Raw genomic sequence first — 18455 nt, 5'->3', positions numbered from 1 at the left:
TCCATTCCGAACAGATTCCATAGCGATTTGAGTCCTAGTCCACTCAATTAAAGCAGCAAAAGACACGGAGTATATTGCTCTGAAAAGGTTAAAACAAGCGACTTGTCACATTCAGGAATGCTGGAATGCTAAATCTCATTTTCAGACTCATCTTGGATAGATCCGACAGTTTGGGTATTGGTTAGCAACATGCTTCAGAAATATGCATCCAGGACGATCGTGGTCATTGTTAATGCAAGGGGGGTACGGTACCGCGTAGTACCGAGACATGGGATTTGCCTCTGCTGATGTGCGGACTGCGGGCTGTGGACTGCTAAGTGCCTGAGCCTGTGAGTCTGTGATTGAGAATTGGGAATATGCCATTTGTTCCACGGTATCTTGTGCTATGAGCCTAGCTGAAATCAAAATGGGTCGATTTCTCCTTTATTTGGTTGATGACGGGAGAGCCAATCATATTCAGAGTCTCGGATTATGCCAAAATGAAAGTGAATGGCCTGCAAGCCTTGCAGAATCATGGGCCGAGTTTCCGGTGGGATTCGGCCGAACTCCTGAAGTAACCTAAGATAGGTAAAGTGCGTGGTAATCCCTTGGTAAGCTGTCTTCAAGACTAGGGTACATTGAAGAGTAGGTACCTTACTAGATCTAGGTACATGTGTCTCTATGATTGGTTCGTCAAGATACTGGAGAACGATTGGATGCTGCAGAAGAAGAAATATTATGGATTACCTTAGGCTAAGACACGTTCCTTGACTGACAGAATAATGCATTATTACTATTATTATTTACTGCTGCATACCTCTCTGGATAGGTTGACCGATACGTATGGAATCCCATACAACGATCGTCGGGTCGGGTGTGATTGAGGTGGTAACAGTAACACAGCCTGAGGCAAAAATGCAGATCTCCCGGAGTAATGTCCCAATCCAGACCAATCCGACGACCAAAAGTCATCTACCAAACTCTCTTAAGGTACCTTACCTCCGTAGTATTAGTTTCATTCACAGCAATACAGACAGTGGACCTCGGAGTCAGTCGTTCGTTGTGCACGAGGCTCTCCTCGGTTATTGTTCAGTTGACAATGTCTCAGTGTCACAATGAGGTGATATTTGATTATTTCCATGTCTAGTTGAAGTGTGGAACGATGAAACCACCTGTAACTCCGTACCTTAGGTCTTTATTATTATTACCTACTGATTGGATCGTCTTCCTTGGGTGATAAAAAGAACCAACCAGAGGAATGTCCATGGGCGGCTTGAGGCGGGCCCGTCTTTCCATTCGGTGCGGACCGTCAGAAGTGGGTTTTTGTTGAAAGTTTCCGTCTGATACCCAAGAAATGATGATCATCATGACAGAAGCTGAGGAACGACGTTGGTCGGACTTCGGGACTATCACGAACTTGTCATTACCCTTGTTCGGTCGTATAGACGGAGAATGGCGAGTCTCTTCTCTTCTTGACTGCTTTTGTCGAGGCTTGCTTAGTCTGCTGCTGATAACTAGTTAAGCAGCATGATTCATGTAAGACCGAATACCATACAAAACCTGCATCAACCAAAATAGACAAGGTCGGACATTAACATCGAATCACCTCCGCGCTAACGAAGGTGTGCTGCATAACCCAATTGGAAGAGATTCCTTCAGCCAAATTCGACATGGATATCCCTGCTAGCGCTGACTCCATTTGTCCCGTGCATCCATCCGAAGAGGCGAGGCGATTTGGCCTGTTAGGTTGCCGATCCAGTCTCATTGCGGTTTCTCCAACCCCGATCGTGATGACTAGTCCTTTTGCCAGCTACACTGTTATTCCCTCTTTCTCGCTTCGATAAGTTGACATAAATTGAAGAGTAGGATTTGCGTTTAGTCACAAGACATTGTGGCTGAATTTTTGAACAAACTCCATTAGGATCGTTGATATTGATTGGTTCTTCTCCATGTCTTCATAGCAAGAGTGCCGAACAGATAGCGTGCTCGGGTACGCAGTAGATAGCTAGGTATTCATGGAGTAATAAATCCCAGATTTGCTCCGTAGGTAGGTAGACTCCGATCCATTTTTCTTACAGTTACAGAAGAATTATTGGAGAAGAATTCATCCACACCAATAGTGCTGAAGCCTTAACGCCATGGATATCTCGGACTGAAATCTGCAGGACGGTGACTCTGAGACGCATAGACCACTTGCTTGTCTTTTCGCTTCTTTGTCGCCCCGTTCTTCAGGGTTTGGGAAGAGACAAAGAGTCCGATCCGTTGGACTGGGTTATGTCAGAGCCCAATGGGAAATTAATCCTTGACTGGTCTGCAGTATCAAACGCCGAAGTCAAATCACGTGAAAATATAACGACGAAAAGGTCTCATCTAGTTGCTCAGAAGTTACGAGTAGCGAGTCTGTCGCTTATTCTCATAGCGCATTTTCATTAACTACCTACTCCTTTAATGGAATGTGCTACTCCTCGGATCGGCCTCGACTTACCAGTTGCCACTTGCCAGTGGCTGTTCATTTGAGTTAACCGCTGCCTTAAACCTAAAGCATGGGTGGCCTGTCTAGGCTCCAATGATCGGTCATTGCCGCCCCTCTTTTTCTCCACCATCCCCTTCCACCTACTCCCAGTCTTCCAGACCTTTACCCAGGATCCACTCCTCTGGCTCAGTATTCTGCATGCTGCATAGGTGACAATACCCATACACAGAATCTCGACAGTATTGTATTCTGAATGCTAAAGTTAATAAGGTGTTATACACTGAACCTTCGAGTGGAGGATGAGAATATCGACCCGATGATAATTCCCGGCTTGTCCTTGATGTCTCATACTGGTTATTTTTGTCATGATTTCCAACAACTACTTTATTGTTTCATTGTAATCGGAACAGTGGGCTGCGAACAAAGACGACTAGGACGGAAGGATTACCCTAGGCCAGCTCTGGTTCAAGTCATTGATCATTACCTCCACAATTAACCACAACCGGTTAGTAGGGGAGACACAGTCCTTGGTAAAGTGTGTAGTTAGCACCAAAGTACCTCTGGCCCACGCCTAAAGTCGACTAACCGCACGGCTGACTTTTTCCACTCGCTGTCCCCGGTCCCATGCCCCCTCCCGCTCTTTTGATATCTTCTCCATCTTCAATCTATCCAACTCCAACATCCTCACCTCGACGCCCAGGGCTGCCGCATCTGTTGCCCGCACAATACGCAACAGATCCAGCCCTTTCTGTTTTCTCTGTTCTATGTTTATCTATTTTCCTCTTCTTCTTTAACTTTTCTTCCGTTGAACCTTTCTCCAGACTTTATACCTCAGCCAACCGACTGGTCCGTCAAAACGTCCGTCAAAAGCATTAAAGTCCAACGACTCGAGAAGGAGGGAGCTTGCTTGATGCAAATTTCGGGTCGTTGATATTATAAGACTTTGTGAATTGTCGACACAGTTCCTGCTCGTCTGAGTATATATGAATTGAAAAACAAGTCAGTGCCGAAGGTGATATGATGCCATCACCATGGCCATCATCTACCTCCGTGATTTCTTGATCTCGTATATACTGATCTCATCAAGTTATTCCACTTCCTTCGAATTCATTCAAGAGCCAAAATGGCGACTAGACCTCCTCTAATGCCTCCCGCGAATGAGACGGAGAGCTCCGTCAGCAGAATCACTCGCGAGGGCAAGAAGATTACATACAAGCTTAGTGTGATGCAGCAGCCGGAGCGTACAAGAGCCTGTGGTGCCGGTGCCAAGTGTATGATCTACTGCTGTTTACAATTGCTGTGCGCTGGACGTGGAGCTAATCAACGGTGACAACTCATAGCCTCTGCCGACCGTCGACCGGTTGATCCTCCACCTGTTGTTGAATTGCGAATCTTCGAGTCTGACCCCAACGATGATCTGCACAAGACCGACATAACCTTCGCTTACAACGCCAACTTCTTCCTGTTCGCTACCTTGGATACGGCTCGTCCCATGGCGCAAGGACGACTCGCCGGGCCTCCAACATACCCGGTCCTGACAGGAGTCCCGGTAGCAGGCGTGGCGTATCTCGACCGTCCACAGCAAGCAGGTTACTTCATCTTTCCTGACCTGTCCGTTCGTCACGAGGGTAGATATCGGTTGAGCTTCCACTTGTACGAAGAGATCAAGGACGTCAAGGATGCGGACAAGGACACGCCAATGCCTGACGTCAACTCGAGCATCAATTTGACCAAACCATCAGCACCCAAGTCGTATCTGAACTTCCGCCTCGAAGTCAAGCCGGTCCCGTTCACCGTCTACAGTGCGAAGAAGTTCCCTGGACTGGCCACAAGCACATCGCTCAGCCGCATCATTGCAGAGCAAGGCTGCCGAGTTCGTATTCGACGGGATGTGCGCATGAGACGCCGCGGCGAGAAGCGCACCGACGATTACGACTTTGATGATGAGAGGGTCTTTGCTGCTCGGTCGGACAGATACACCACCCCTGACATGTACGCGGCGAATTCCGCTGAGCGTGCTCGTTCCACCAGCATCAGTACCACCGCTGATACCGCCTTCCCCTATGGCTCTGATGCGCAGAGACGGCCGTCTGCGAGCGATTACGGATTCCAAGGCGCGCAGCCATACCAACGATCCATTCCAGCAGCTCCCGCAGCTCCCGTTCCACCTGCCATTCACAACCCCCCAACTTCGGCACAGACATCTTCATATCAGTCTCATCTTTCGTTCGGAGCGACGCAAAGCCAGTATCCGGCTCCCCAACTGCCGCCGACACCTCAGTCGGCCACTCCCGCAAACACACAATCTCCACACCCTTCGTATTCTCACTCAAGAAATCCTTCCAATGGCACCGAGTACGACGCCACTCCCCCTGGCTACCCGTACCCCCAGCCACGCCTGCCGGCTGAACGTCCAAGCTATTCCAAAGCAGCCCTACCTCCTCTCAGACTGGAGCCGCCAAAGGCACCGAACATGCAGACATGTACCGATTCTCGCTCCTCCGACGCGAATGCATACCCCACCCTGACGCAACCTCCGGTACCTCGTGCTCCGACTCCTGCAAACCATGTAACTTCGCTCCCGCCATTGAAAGTTCTCTCAGGTGAATATTCCCACCCGCCTCAGCCCATGAATGGCAACGCGCACAGCCCACATCACGAGCTCAGTTCTGGGAAGCGTCTGTTGTGGGAAACGAATCATTCCCTATCCAAGCGGTCGCATGAGGACACCTTTGGCAATGATGAGCGTCCTCTGCACAACGGGATGCGGCCTGATATGGATCAATACCCTAACATGGCTCGGAAGCAGCCTGATTATGGCCGGCTCCCATTCTACACTGATTCGCGTGATGAGATGGCATACAAACGAGCGAATGGAAGGATGGTCATGAAGATTTCGCCTGCGCTACCATAACGCGTTCAGGAACTTTACCAGTTTATGTGACGACTTTTGGGCAAGATTATGTTCGTTCCGGAAGATGCAACTTCTCTCCACTGTACTCTTGTGTATTCGGCTTGGACGCCAGGATTTTTCTTTTCTCTGATCTTCATAAATCCGACCATACTGGTTGCCGCCATCACAGTTTCTTTTGTATATTCTTACTTGGCAGCGTATCTGAGCGCGTGACTCCAAAGCTCGATAGTCCTATCGAACATGAACCCTCCTCCCGTACTGCTCGTTTCTTGGTTCTTTTTTAGCAACCGGTGGATATTTTGGTGGGGGTCTATTTTGGCTACTTCATTCCTTTATTTCCTGTATTTGCTTCAAAAATCTGCAAGCCACGTCAGAGCGCCGTGTCCTTTCAGAAAGTCATAGATGTTTATTCAATACGATCAATCATAAGCTCAGACACGAGATTCCTGTTCCAGTGGACATATAAGCTTGACGCGCCGGGCAATCTGTCCCCCGACGTAATTTAATCATCCCCTTGTTAACCTTTCAGTATGACGAGTTAGTGTTCGAGCCCTTGCCGAGCTACAAGCTACCATTTCACTATTCATATCGCACATTTGCAATCAGAGACTGGAGATTCAATTAGATCTATTCTGCCTGGCTGTGCAAAGAAGAATGTCAACTGAGGTCTATCGACCCATTGGCCTGTTCTGCATAATTGAGTGACTGGACACAGGCAAAGGGCACATGTCAGAACGAGACATTCATTTCCCACAGTGTCGTCAAAGGAGAATTCCCTCCGGACGCGAGGCATTCGAGTCATCGCCTTACCGTGTTCATTTATCTCAGAACTCCGGGGACTCATGAATAATGATGGTCTGTGTCTCTGAAGACGCTATTTAATCGAAACCCATCGCGCGCGCTTGGCGCATAGTTGATCAAACCCCGGATGTAAACAAGACCATCAACAATAACAACACATCGCAACATAACAACAACAACACCCCCGCCTTCTAGCCTCCAGAGATCTCTGGTTTTCGCCTTCGACACTCTCCTGCTCTAGATGTATCATTATGATCATTCTATATGTTTGCAGTCTCTAACATATAATTGACCACGAGTATTGAGGGCGGTCAGTCGGCATGACGGCAGGGGAGATCGATGCGGAGGTTTGTCTTATAAACCCTTTCCTGTGCTACACATGCTTGTTCCCCGCGCCCTTGCGCGTCATCATCCCACAATGCGATTCATTAACCACAAACACTTTACTCATCGATTTCGTTGCTAGATGTCCTACGTGCAGGTGCACCTGGAGAGCGACCCCCACCAAGCGGACCGCCAGTTGCAGCAAGCCGTCCGCTCGACCTACAGACGTTCCAACGGCTACTCCTCCCATTCTCGCAAGCACTCGCGCAGCTCTGCCGTAAACTCGGACTGGCTGTCGGACGAATCCGGCCGCTTCGACGACGCGGAGGAATCCGATCTAGATGAGCAGCCTACCAAGTCGCCGTCCGCGCACTCGTCCAAGCGGCGCCGTTCAAACGATTGGCCGTTCCAACCCGGCGAAGAGAATCCCCAATCAAAGGACAATGGCAATCACCGCTGGCCGTTCAAGAACTCGAGTTACGGCTCACCTCGTCGGAATGGACGTCAGGGAGGTGGCGGGGATAAATCGAGCCGGGGCCGACCGTCTCGCTTCATCGAGGAGCACATGAACGACAGCGTAAGCGAAAAGCCGCCAAGTATCTTTATACGCGGGGACGAGGGCGCATCCGCGCAGAATGATAGCGGTGCAGGTCAGAGGTCATCTGGTATCTTTCGGTTTGGGAGGGCGATTGCATCGGCGTTTAACCCGTTTGGGGTGTGGGGAAATGTCTCTGATATCTGGCGCGGCTCGCAGTCCGAGCACAGGCCGGAAGGCGATGTCAGGGCGCAGGCGGAGAAGGCGTATGCGGAGCTTAAGAAGGCAGGCTACAAGGGGACTGTCAAGGGAAGCTATATGCAGGGCGTGCAGACGAGTGCTCCTGTTGCGGAGCAACATTCTCGCAGAGCGAGTCAGGCGCAGTGGGACGGCAGCAAGACTTTGGGGCGTCACTCGAGACAGGATTCCACCGAAGGATACGGGTCTGGAAGCTCGATTCGGAGTTCGTTGCAGGAACTACGCAAGGCCAAGTCGTCGCTAGGAATTCCTTATATCAAGCGAGGATCTGAGGACTTGGACCGTCCCGGAGTGCGCAAATCGCGATCCCGCAAGGAGCTACAGAAGCAAACCAAGTTGCTGAAGCGGGTAAGTGATCTCGAGGGGAAGCTTGAACGCGCGAAGCGCGAGCTGCGCGAATTGACGGGGGAAGAGGAGGAGGAGGAGGAGCCGGTAAGGACACTCTGTCAGGAGAGACCCTATCATCGACCGTTCGTGCCCGGAGCCCTCCCGACGCTACCTTCGGAGCGATTCTACGAAAATGATGCCGCAGCAGCGCCTGATTCACAAGCAGTCGAGCTAGCGGTATTGTCCGTGACGTCCGGAAATGTCCGACGAGTGGGTGAGAGCCAGGGAAACGGATTGGCGACTGTGGAGAGCCCATGCCTCAAGAGAAAGTCGCCGAATCCAAAGTCAGTCCGTGACAAGGTCCATCAAATGACTAAAGATTCTCCTAACAAGGAGTCTCAGTATGAAGAACCCGCCCGTTTTCATGAAACCGACACACCCCGAAAGGCGACCAAAATGGGAAAGAGTGACAGTCCTGGATCTGTCGAGCGAAAGCGCACGCAGGATCAATCCCAGGCAGAAGAGCACGAATATCGAGGAAGAAACCAACATCAACCCCGGCGACGCTCAAACACGAGCTCACCCTCCGCCCATAGACGAAGATCAACCTCGCGGAGTCGAACGACGCCAAGTCTCCGAATGAAGCAAGGACGCTCAGATCTTCGCTCCGCCGGCTCCAGTGCCAGTGAGAAGCACCTGAATGAGCTCGAGAAGCAGCCGAATCGCGAGAACGAACCTCCGCAGGAGCCTTACCTGGACTATCCGATCATAGATCTGAGGGAACTGGACGACAGGACGGGCGCTCCCACTCCGACATCCACCCCCAGCCGGGGCTACATGCACGAGCGTATCCCGCCCGTGCCTCCACTCCCGAAGAACCTAGCTGCCACCGCTGCAAAGGTAGATAGACGGCTAGCCAGGGAGCTCTGGAAGTTGAAGAACGCACAGATGCAGAACTCGGGCCAGACGCAACTCAGGGAAGAGGATTTTCGATGGCCCGAGGATATTTTCTGACTGCCTCGGTGCCTCTTCATGACAATGCAGCTGATAGGATATTGATGTAACGAATCATGACGATACGACTACGACAGATGATGCAGTTGGCTATCCAGCTTGGCTGGTACCGAGACTTTACAACAATGAAAATCAAAAAAGAGAAAAAGAATTGCAAATGAGAAAACCTGGTTGACTTGCTCCGAGATCCCAGGTATGGAGGGTTCCTTGTATCCAGTGATGGACAATGGTTCAGGATGCCTTGGAGTTCCGCTGGTGCAGGACGAGGAGTTGCTCAATGTCTTTCCTTTGTGGATGTAGCTGATGTTTTGAATATGGATTCTTTCATATGAATGTTCCTTGAGTAGATATTGTAGGTTATCAACATCCTTGACCTTGAAGAAATCCTTTAGTTATTGAGACATGTCAGCATGACCAGGAGAATGGACTACTCTACGCTACCGATTGCGCAGTCTTGAAGAGTACATGAAAACATATAAAATTGACTCGGTATATACAGACAGCTATGGACATCCACTCGCAGGATAATTGCAGCTGCTACTAACCCCACCGCCAGAGATATCCACATTCTCAAAGGTAAAGTTCTCACACGACCCCTCGCCACAGAGAATATAATAGTCCGTAGCAGCCGAGGCAGCCGTGCCAGAGACATTCCGGAAGCTCACGTTCTCAATCAGCACCCCGTTGGAGGGGCTCCCCGTCGGACCACCATTGAGGTAATCCTGCTGGACGTCGATGCCGTAGATGGAGGCGCTTTGGACGCGGATGTTCGCGTAGGTGATGTTGGCGATGTACCCGGTGGTGTTGAAGTTGGATTTGATGCGGCAGCCGTTTTGCGAGTCGTAGACTGCTGAGTCGGTGAACTATCGTGCGTTAGCATAACTTCTCAGGATTACTGTACGTAAGAGGGGAGGAATACCAAGATATTAGTCACGTTGTTATTGCTCTTCCCGCCCACAGACCCGATGCTCAGTCCGTGGCCGCCGTGGCACTCCATCTCCGATACGGTCATGTTGTTCCCGCTGGTGATGGCGACGCAGTCGTCCTGGTTGTATACTGTGCTGCGGCGGATTATGATATTGCTCGACGAGGACACGTCGAAGCCGTCTGAGTTGTGTGCGGCGGGGAGTGTGCCGCTGCGTGCGTTTGGGGCGTCGCCGGCGGTGTTGTTGAGCAGTAGGTCCTCGAAGACTAGGTCCGAGCAGGAGGAGATGGAGAAGAGGTGGGTGGGCCAGTTGCGGATGGTTAGGCCGCGGATGGCGGAGTGGCTGGTGACTTTCTTGACGACGATGAAGTGGTCGGGTTTGGGGACGCCGCCGTTGGAGCCCTGGCCGTCCCAGTAGGCGGGGCCGTTGCCGTCGATGATGGCGCCGGGGGTGCCGGTGATGGTGATGTTGGCGCCGGAGATGGTGACGGGGTTGAAGGAGGAGGAGTTGGTGAAGCCAAAGGTGGTGGTGCCGTCGAAGGTGACGGTTGTGCCGGGGAGAAGGGCGGAGAGGTCGATGGCGGAGCCGTCGGGGACGGCGATGTTGGACAGGACGATGTTTGTGCAGGAGGCGACGGCGGAGGGGATCTGCGAGTAGGATGTGCAGGTGCAGGGGGAGGCTGGTGTTGTGGTAGCTGTGGTTGCTGTGGTAGTTGCGGTAGCTGTGGTAGCAGCTGAGGAAGAAGTCGACGTGGCCTTGGACTTATCCTTGAGGTCGCTAGGATGCAGGTAATCGGCATCGACCCACCACTCATCCTCAAAATTATCTCCCAGGATAGACCGGATCGAGACCGGCGCAGTCAGCTGCTGGCTGTAGTTGGCGCGCGGCCCCTCCTGCGACACAGAGCCCGGTCCGTAGTTCTCATACTCGGCAAAGGTGACATGATCCGTGTTCGGGGTGCTCTTGGACCACTGGGACCAGCCAGCGGCAGCGATGTTATTCCCCAGGTAAGTCTCCTGGAAGACGACACGAGCATAGTTCCGCCACGGACGGCCGAGGTAGCTGATCCCCGCGGGAATGGTGTCGTTGATGGCGGAGACGTTGGACCGGCTGATCACGTACCAGGAAGGGTTGGAGTCGCTGTCGCGGCCGGACGCGGTGATGCAGCCATTGGCGATGGTGCGGATGTCGATGCTCTCCAGCCAGGTCAGCGCCCTCTGCCCGAAGATAAAGTCCACCGCGCCGACGATGAGGCTTTTGGCGTACAGCTGGCGGCCCGTCTCGGCCAGCAGCGTGTCCTGGTATCCGATCAGCTGGCACCCATAGTAAGCCTGGCCATCAGCCTCGGCAGAGACCGCCAGGTTCTGCCCGTTCTTGGGGATATGGCCGAACGTGTTGACGATGTTGAGGTTGTAGATCTTGGTGTTGGGGTTCCATTGGCGCAGCGTGGCGGTCAGATCGTCGCTGGTGGTGTTGATCAGGGCCAGGTTGTACGTGATGGTGGCTTTGTTGTGCTCATAGCTTTTGGCATTGCAGGTGTATCCCTGCACGGTCAGGTTCGACTTCAAGCGGGGGATGTAGACCTGCTCGGTGTAGGTGCCGGGGAAGATGAAAAGCTGCTGGGGGCTGGCCGTGGTGGTGTTGAGCGCATTGACACCGGCCTGCACAGTTGCATGAGACCCTGGATGAGGGCTCGCGCTGTTGTCCACGACAACTGCCCCGGCTGGAGGAGACACGCGCGCATGCACACCAGAACAGGTGTCTGAGGTGTCGCGCGCCACGGGGTAGCCTGGTAGAGCCTGCGTGACTGCCACGCAGGCAGCTAGGGCGAGAGAAAGACCTAGCATTCTGTAGCGATTGATGCTGGTTACTAGTTTACTACGGTGGATTACAGACGCATTCAGCTTATTTATACATAGCGGTCAGACCGTCAGTTGTAAACGAGGACGTCGAGGACTCGAGGAGTTTGTGTCAGGGGATGCTGTACACTAAGTTTGAGGTAAACGCAAACGCAATTTCCAAACTATATCCCACAGCTAAGCAATTCCATCAATCACGGATTCTCCTGCAGGATCCGACTAATTTGCGGAGAAATCTGGGGTAATCGTGGGGATTGATTAGTCCATCAATCAGAATCTACCCCTGAAAAAGAAGCCTCCCCAAGCTTTGGTCGGCTTGGGCCGCTTGGCAGAGGGTGGAAACTACCGACTTTGGAGACAGATATGGTACTACGTAGACAGCCCTTGGTAGTATTATCTTCTGCTTAGGCAATGTTATTGCATAATAAGAGCTTTAAAGTATCCATTTGGAAACTTCTACGAATGACCAAGTTGACCAACAGTATCATCTGGTTGTATGCCGGATGCGGCTTAGGGTTAGGTGAGTCAGCTGACTCCAGTCTCCTCAAAGTCTATATTGAATGCCTGAGGCTTTGTATGGACTGGTGGCAATCAACGACTTCAACGTCATTGTTTGCTAGATACACTTCCATGACACTCAGAGGTATACTCAATACATCTGAACCTCCACCTTCGACTGGCTGTATCCCATAATGAATGAAAACATAAGCCAGCTGCTCACCGCTCCATCCAAGCCAATCATCCTCACAGATCGCAACGACTGGCTGGCTTGGTACAAGGAAATCCGGCTGGCGTCCATGTGCAAGAATGTCTGGCCATACATCGACCCCGACACTGCAGACGCCCCAGCTGTGCCGGATGAGCCCAGCCTTCCAGCTTACGGAGACTATCAGATAGGCGCTCTGCGGTATTCGGACCTGGACGAAAAGAACCGGGCTGAATATGATCATGCCTTCCGGATGTATCGGTGGATGAGAGACGATGTATGGCAGATTCGGGGCAATGTTGCCTATATCGCTCTTGTGATTGCGACCTCGGTGTCGAAGTATGCCCGTGGTTTTATTGTGGATGAGGACGATCCGAGGGAAATGTTGAGGTTGTTGAAGGGGCCGTTTGAACCTAATTTTTAGTTGGCTATCTGCTGCGTCTCTGTTTGGATGAGGTTATAGTTGTGATGTAATAAGCAGATTAAGAGAATGCAAATCCTTGAAGAGCTATCTTCCAGTATAATTACATACTGACAATCATGCGAGGATAGCAAAGGTCAACATACAACCTACTTAGTAGACCTGGACACAATCTCCTGCAGCTCCTCCTCGGTAAGCACCTTCACTCCCAACAAGTCATTACTGAGTCTCTCAACAGGAAAAAGACTGCCGCACCCTTCCCCGAAAATAGCTCGCCTGATGAAATTGAACACAAATACCCCGGGGTTGGGGTTGGACTTGGCGAGCTCGGCATAAGCCTCTTTCTCCAGCTCTGCTGTGCTGATGGACTTTGTGGGCAGCTGCTTGCCCGAGAGCTTCAGCAGATCCTTCTGAGAGACATCAGTCTCACGGATATACACTGTGCGATCTCTCGTGGCCTCAAGGTTGTTAATTATGCCAACAATCCCCTTGGCTACCCCTGCGAGCGTCGTTGCGCTGAACTTTCGTTCACCCCCATCATATAGCTCCACTTCTGGGGCGCGCCAGCTAAGCAGGAATTCGACTGTCAGACCCCAGTCGAGGAAGGGGCCATTAATCAGGAGCGTGTAGGAGAACGTGCCCCCAGACTCGGCTGCTTTTTCCTGGAGGTACTTCTGAATGGCAACCTTATCCTGGTAGACTGGGAGCTTGGCTACTGTGGTGTTGGTTGTGTCGGAGCCGAATTCTGAGGGGATGAAGCGCTGGACCTGGGCAGCGACGGCTGCGTCTATCAATCTGATATGGACGTCTCGGGGGATAGTACCAAGAGTGTTGACGACTACATCTTGGCCTTTTAGAGCTGCTGTCAAGGAGTCCAGGGAGCTGTAGTCGACTGGTACCACGCGAGCTTGGCCGAAGTGGTTGTTGCTTCTGTCACTTTCAGCCCTGGTCAAGACAGTCACCTCGAAGCCGGCGCTGAGAAGGGCGTTGAGTACAGCCGGGCCAAGGTTGCCAGTGGCCTGCAAATGTACATTAGCGACCTGATAATAAAATATGTGTTAGTGGAGGGTCGATGTACTTACTCCCGCAATGGCTACTTTCAGCGACATTGGCAGAATGATATTTGTTAATTGGTGAAGAAAACAGACAGATGAGTTGAGGATCTATTAGACCAGGCCGCTCCGCCTGGACAGCGACATGGTTTTATAATCTTCCATATATAGCACCATGGTATCTCATCATTCTCGTGAATGACGCCATACACTTTGTCAAGCCATGGCTGATATTGTCATCTTCCGCCTAGTAAACCCGCAGGATATCTCAATAAAGTGAGACAGTCTGATTCCAAGTGTCTCCATAAGGGAAGCGACAGACTCTGATTGCTAATTCAGTATGGTTATGTTGACGGGCTGAATTCCGCTCAGAATTACTAAGGTTCAGTAATCAGAAATGGGATATCTGATGCTTTGTAATGACTTCGGTTGAAGGATTTTCCGGTAAATCATTTGTGCCTGACGGTCTAACCTCCTACCTGTACAGGATTCATTTCATACGTACCTTGATCAGCTGTCTGCAGCGCGAATTGTCCCTCTCACAAATCCCGCATGGTTCTTGGCTAGAATGGGAGCCTCTACTCTGGAATGTCATCGATATGTCCGTTAGCGTGTCAGCCGATCTGAGACTTAGCTCAATCAGACCCCTGAGATCAAAACTGGGTTGCAAAACCTGCAAGTTGGTGCCTCCTTTCTTTTCGCACAAAGTGTAAAATATTAAATCGCATTCCAGAGTTCGGAGAGTCAAGTGCGGAGAAGAAAAGCCTCATTGTCTCCGATGCACTAGCACTGGTCGCAAGTGCGAGTATGAAAGTACAATATCCTGCACATTTTTCTCCTCGACTTCTGCAATATCCATTCTTGACAACTCCCTTTCACTATCCTCAAACGCAGTATGGCGAGAGCGTCGCGCTTTTGCCTACTATTTCCAGTACACTGCGGCGTCCATTGGCGGCGGACTGGATGTTGATTTCTGGCGCACGATTGTCCCGCAGGTTTGCCGGAGCGAACCTGCTGTGTGGGATGCCATGATCGCCATAAGCTCACTGTTCGAGAATCCCGATCCCGGCCAGGATCTCGTCTCTCTACGCCGGGATCATTCTCGCTTGCTCAATCAAAACCGACGAGACGCGCTGGAGTGGTATTCGCGCTCCGTGTCTGCGGTTCGCCGGGGAATTGAACGTGGGACTATCGACACCTTTGTCGGACTCATTACATGCATCTTATTTATCTGCATTGAGGCCCTCTTAGGAGGTATGGAGGAGGCTTTACGCCTCTATGGTCAAGGTGTGCAGCTCATTCTCGCTTGCAGGGCGATGACAGCCACCAAAGCCTCTATCTTAAAGGATACAATTATCCCGATTTTTGTCCGATTAGGAGCAGTCACTCTCAGTGTTGGGGTGCTAGTGAGCAGTCTATTGCAAGAGACTGACCTTGCATCCACACACGAGTTTGTCTCCCTCAAGTCTGCTCGGGAGGCCATCGTTATCCTAGCTATAGAGATCCCGCTGTTTGAATCAGCTTGCGAAGAGTATCTGATAAAATCGCATGCCTGCTGTATATCCCCAGAAATGATGGATCAGCGAAGAACCCTGTCAGTTAGGCTACGGAGCTGGCACACTGCATTTACTAACTTGATGGAATCTCGTTGCACAAAAGACCCAGCGCAAGTTAGTACCGGCGCTCTGCTCCTCTCTTACCATGAAATGTTGTTTGTCATGCTCGGGGTCTGCAGATCGCCATCGAGGATCACCACAGATGATTATCTACAAAATTTCCAAACTATAATTGAACAGTCCAGCATCGCGTTAAGTGGCTCAGCGCGGCATGATGGCACCCAACCACCTTTTACCTTTGAACTCAGCGTTGGTCTTCCGCTTTGGTTCACATGTGTCAGGTGTCGCGAACCCACAATTCGACGCACAGCACTCGCTCTGCTCCGTCAAGCGCATCAGGTGGAGGGGCTCTACAAGCGCGACATTGGTGCCACGATGGGCGAACGAATCATGACGCTAGAAGAAATGTATGGACCGGCAATAAGCGCAGGTCAAAGTCCCTTCAGCATGGATTTCGATCTTGGCGCAAGCCCATACCCTACACTTACGATGGAATCCAGGACACCAGCTGTGCTCGTCCCTAGCGAAGCACGCATTAAACCACTCGGTGTCTTTCGGCCACGAGACGGTTATCCCCCTGGAACGACGGAGGAAGACATGGCCAAGTTGAGCCGAAGCCGTGACCAAACCTTTCTGCACTTCTCACGGAACGAGCGCGATCCGTCTAACAACATGTGGCAGACGATCTATGGATATGTTCCTATTGGTTTTTAATAAATTAATTAAGAACAGCGTGAAGAGTACAGAATAGCAAAGACCAACGGTAACGTAGTCGATAAGGGTCCATGCGAATACGTCTATATTAGGGGCATGAGCCTTGTTTCGGTAGGGTGTACTATAAGGCATGTATAGCTTGGCGACTATAGTCTTCCAATATGTCAAATAGTCAGGGCAAAGCTCTCATATTCTGCATAGGCCCTTTCCCTACGCGCTTATGGGAGATGTTGAAATATAATGCCACCAGGCCAAAAGCGTCCGGACGGAGTACTCGTCAGGCAAGGATTCATATCCATAATCGTAGCGGTATCATATTCTAACAGGAGACTATTTGGATTGGAGTAGTGGAGGGATGGCACATGATACATCCATAGGAGAGGTGGTTTAATACCGACGCTTCTTCTGTGGTGACTGGTGGTATGTTCCATGTGGTCAATGCCCCTGACCAAGACATGACCTTTCAGAAGGGAGCTCCATCGCTGGCTGAAGAAGCTTCCTGGACAGCCTGTATTGCCTTGTCACCACCTTGGATCTCAACACCCCTATGTCTTCGAGGATGCCATCAAAGGCATGTAGACCCTCCTTTTCAGACTTCCCAGTTCTTGCAAGTCGCCGGCGATATTGGGGTTCCCAGCTGTATGACAGGCCTCGTGTCGTTCCGTGTAGATTTGTATTGCCAGACGGGCCGTCTCTTCGTCCACATCCATTCCAGACTCTCGTAAGTAATTGACACAGGCAAGGAGGGTGTCGGCATAAGCGCCTCGCCCATACTTGCCTTCGACGATCAGCCTTTCATAGAATGCGCCTACACGATCCGGTAGTTCGTCCTTGAGAGCGACCGATGCTTTCCGAAGGCACTTCCACAGTCGGCCCGCATAATCCCCAAGGAGTACAAGAAATTCCAGTCGAGCTGTGCTGTCCTTAGTGCTTGTCAACGAACCAGATGCTGATGCCTGTGACTCTCGGCGGAGGCAGTCTAAAACTGCACGCGTCTGCGCAAGAGTCAAAGTGCAGGGTTGGTTAGCAAGGTCTGCACGATGCAGAGCCTTCTTGGCAGCATCGTGTTCGGATAAGGGCATCTCAGCAGCTTCTTTCAAAGGTGCCGGAGGGTTACCTGTATCATCGCCAGCAATGCCCAAGTCATGAGGAGAATTCTTACCTGATGTAGTAAACTCATCATCGTCGGGACTGAAAGTCATGAAGGGCGAGGAGACCTATAGAAGGACAGTCAGGTATTGCAAAGCATGGATAACTCTGATATACATACTCGTCGGAGCTACCATAATAGCCCATTTCAAATCGCAGGCAGGTCGGTATAACACTCAGAATAAAAGTCGTACTTTTTCAAAGCAAGAGGCTTGATCAACAAAAGTGCATGAATTGGGAAGAAACAGAGAATCCAGAGCAAGGACTCAATCATATAAACATCTCACTTTGCTTACTCTACATGACAGGAAGGAGCTGTCGTGGGGGTGTCGGTTGCTTGTACGCAATATCTCAAATAGGAAAGCGTGATGCTCCAAGTACTGGCAGCATATCATCCAACTACCTAAATAGGAGCCCTTTTGACGGCCTCCGAGCATACACTGTGCTCGAGTATCTTCCCTCTGGGGAACCGCAATACATGGAATTTGAGAGCGTCTTCTTCTGAAACCTATATATGCTTGAATTGACTTATAACATGTCAGGGTATACCCTGGAGGTACGGTCATCACAAGTCAAGACGTGTAGCCTCATTCCCCATGTCAGGCTAGCCATATGACACTAAAGGTATATTATCTGAATCCAAGCATACACTGTGCCGGTCTCTGTACCATTTTCGGGAGCATAATATGTCAAATTTGAAAGCGTCTTTCTGCATGCCCGCTTTTGTCCATTGCTCCAGTTGATGCCGCAGTGCACGGGCTACTTCCCCGGGCAATCCCTTCTCAACTCGATCAACGAAGCAATCGTTGAGTTTCGAAAAGAAGAGGTCGATATCGTCAAATTCATCGATGGTCCAGCCACCATCGCGTCTGAAACATACCCCTGCGCGTGCGGGAATCGTCCAATCTAGGCCCCATTTTTTCGAGTAACGCAGTTTCTTGGATGAGACATTGTGTAATCGACAGAATGGTAGGCAGACGATCTGGTGGTCCATGAATTCGTACTCGAACCAGGGCGCATATGTCAGACTTCTCAGTGGTTTCCCATCCTTATGCCATTTTCTTTTCTTGTCTGCTGGGTGACAAAAGCGGATATCCATGGTTTTTATAGACTTTGCCATACTGAGAAAGTCCACTAGCACCTGGAGCCTTTCGAACAGTAGTATCAGTTGGCCAGGACTTGAGGGTTTTGGTGGCAGGACGTCGACGCGCACATGTACCCTATGGAAAGGGAATCTGTGCAAGCCGAGATAGAATGCACGGCCCATACAGCCAAGGGTGAATCTCAGCCTGAATTTTGGGAGTCTACAGTAAGTCCACGATGATTCGAGCGGATCGACGGTGAATGAGACAGTAAGGTTGGAATACAGATGATGCGATATCTCATC

General features: G+C 51.0%; 6 protein-coding genes across 6 annotated transcripts; 3 read left to right on the top strand and 3 right to left on the bottom strand.

Annotated features, from left to right (window-relative positions):
• Positions 1–3575: 3575 nt before the first annotated feature.
• veA (sexual development activator VeA) lies at positions 3576–5366 on the top strand (the record flags this gene model as incomplete). Its single annotated transcript, XM_043271773.1, has 2 exons — positions 3576–3723; positions 3793–5366. 2 exons carry the CDS (start codon positions 3576–3578, stop codon positions 5364–5366), a joined length of 1722 nt encoding a protein of 573 aa, XP_043127708.1.
• Positions 5367–6633: 1267 nt separating this feature from the next.
• Positions 6634–8625, top strand: Aspvir_008604 (putative nuclear RNA binding protein; the record flags this gene model as incomplete). The annotated part of the gene is made up of 1 exon (XM_043271772.1): positions 6634–8625. One exon carries the CDS (start codon positions 6634–6636, stop codon positions 8623–8625), a length of 1992 nt encoding a protein of 663 aa, XP_043127707.1.
• Positions 8626–9128: 503 nt separating this feature from the next.
• Aspvir_008603 (uncharacterized protein) lies at positions 9129–11398 on the bottom strand (the record flags this gene model as incomplete). Its single annotated transcript, XM_043271771.1, has 2 exons — positions 9129–9488; positions 9545–11398. The coding sequence occupies 2 exons, from the start codon at positions 11396–11398 to the stop codon at positions 9129–9131; spliced, it is 2214 nt and encodes a 737-aa protein (XP_043127706.1).
• Positions 11399–12686: 1288 nt separating this feature from the next.
• Aspvir_008602 (aromatic alcohol reductase) lies at positions 12687–13646 on the bottom strand (the record flags this gene model as incomplete). The annotated part of the gene is made up of 2 exons (XM_043271770.1): positions 12687–13556; positions 13620–13646. 2 exons carry the CDS (start codon positions 13644–13646, stop codon positions 12687–12689), a joined length of 897 nt encoding a protein of 298 aa, XP_043127705.1.
• Positions 13647–14617: 971 nt separating this feature from the next.
• Aspvir_008601 (uncharacterized protein) lies at positions 14618–15919 on the top strand (the record flags this gene model as incomplete). Its single annotated transcript, XM_043271769.1, has 1 exon — positions 14618–15919. One exon carries the CDS (start codon positions 14618–14620, stop codon positions 15917–15919), a length of 1302 nt encoding a protein of 433 aa, XP_043127704.1.
• Positions 15920–16464: 545 nt separating this feature from the next.
• Aspvir_008600 (uncharacterized protein) lies at positions 16465–18188 on the bottom strand (the record flags this gene model as incomplete). Its single annotated transcript, XM_043271768.1, has 2 exons — positions 16465–17136; positions 17718–18188. 2 exons carry the CDS (start codon positions 18186–18188, stop codon positions 16465–16467), a joined length of 1143 nt encoding a protein of 380 aa, XP_043127703.1.
• Between the last annotated feature and the right edge of the window lie 267 nt (positions 18189–18455).

This window comes from Aspergillus viridinutans (genome assembly GCF_018404265.1).
Source record: "Aspergillus viridinutans IFM 47045 DNA, scaffold_7, whole genome shotgun sequence".
Classification (NCBI taxonomy): Eukaryota; Fungi; Ascomycota; class Eurotiomycetes; order Eurotiales; family Aspergillaceae; genus Aspergillus; species Aspergillus viridinutans.
This window is presented reverse-complemented; position numbering and strand designations above follow the sequence as displayed.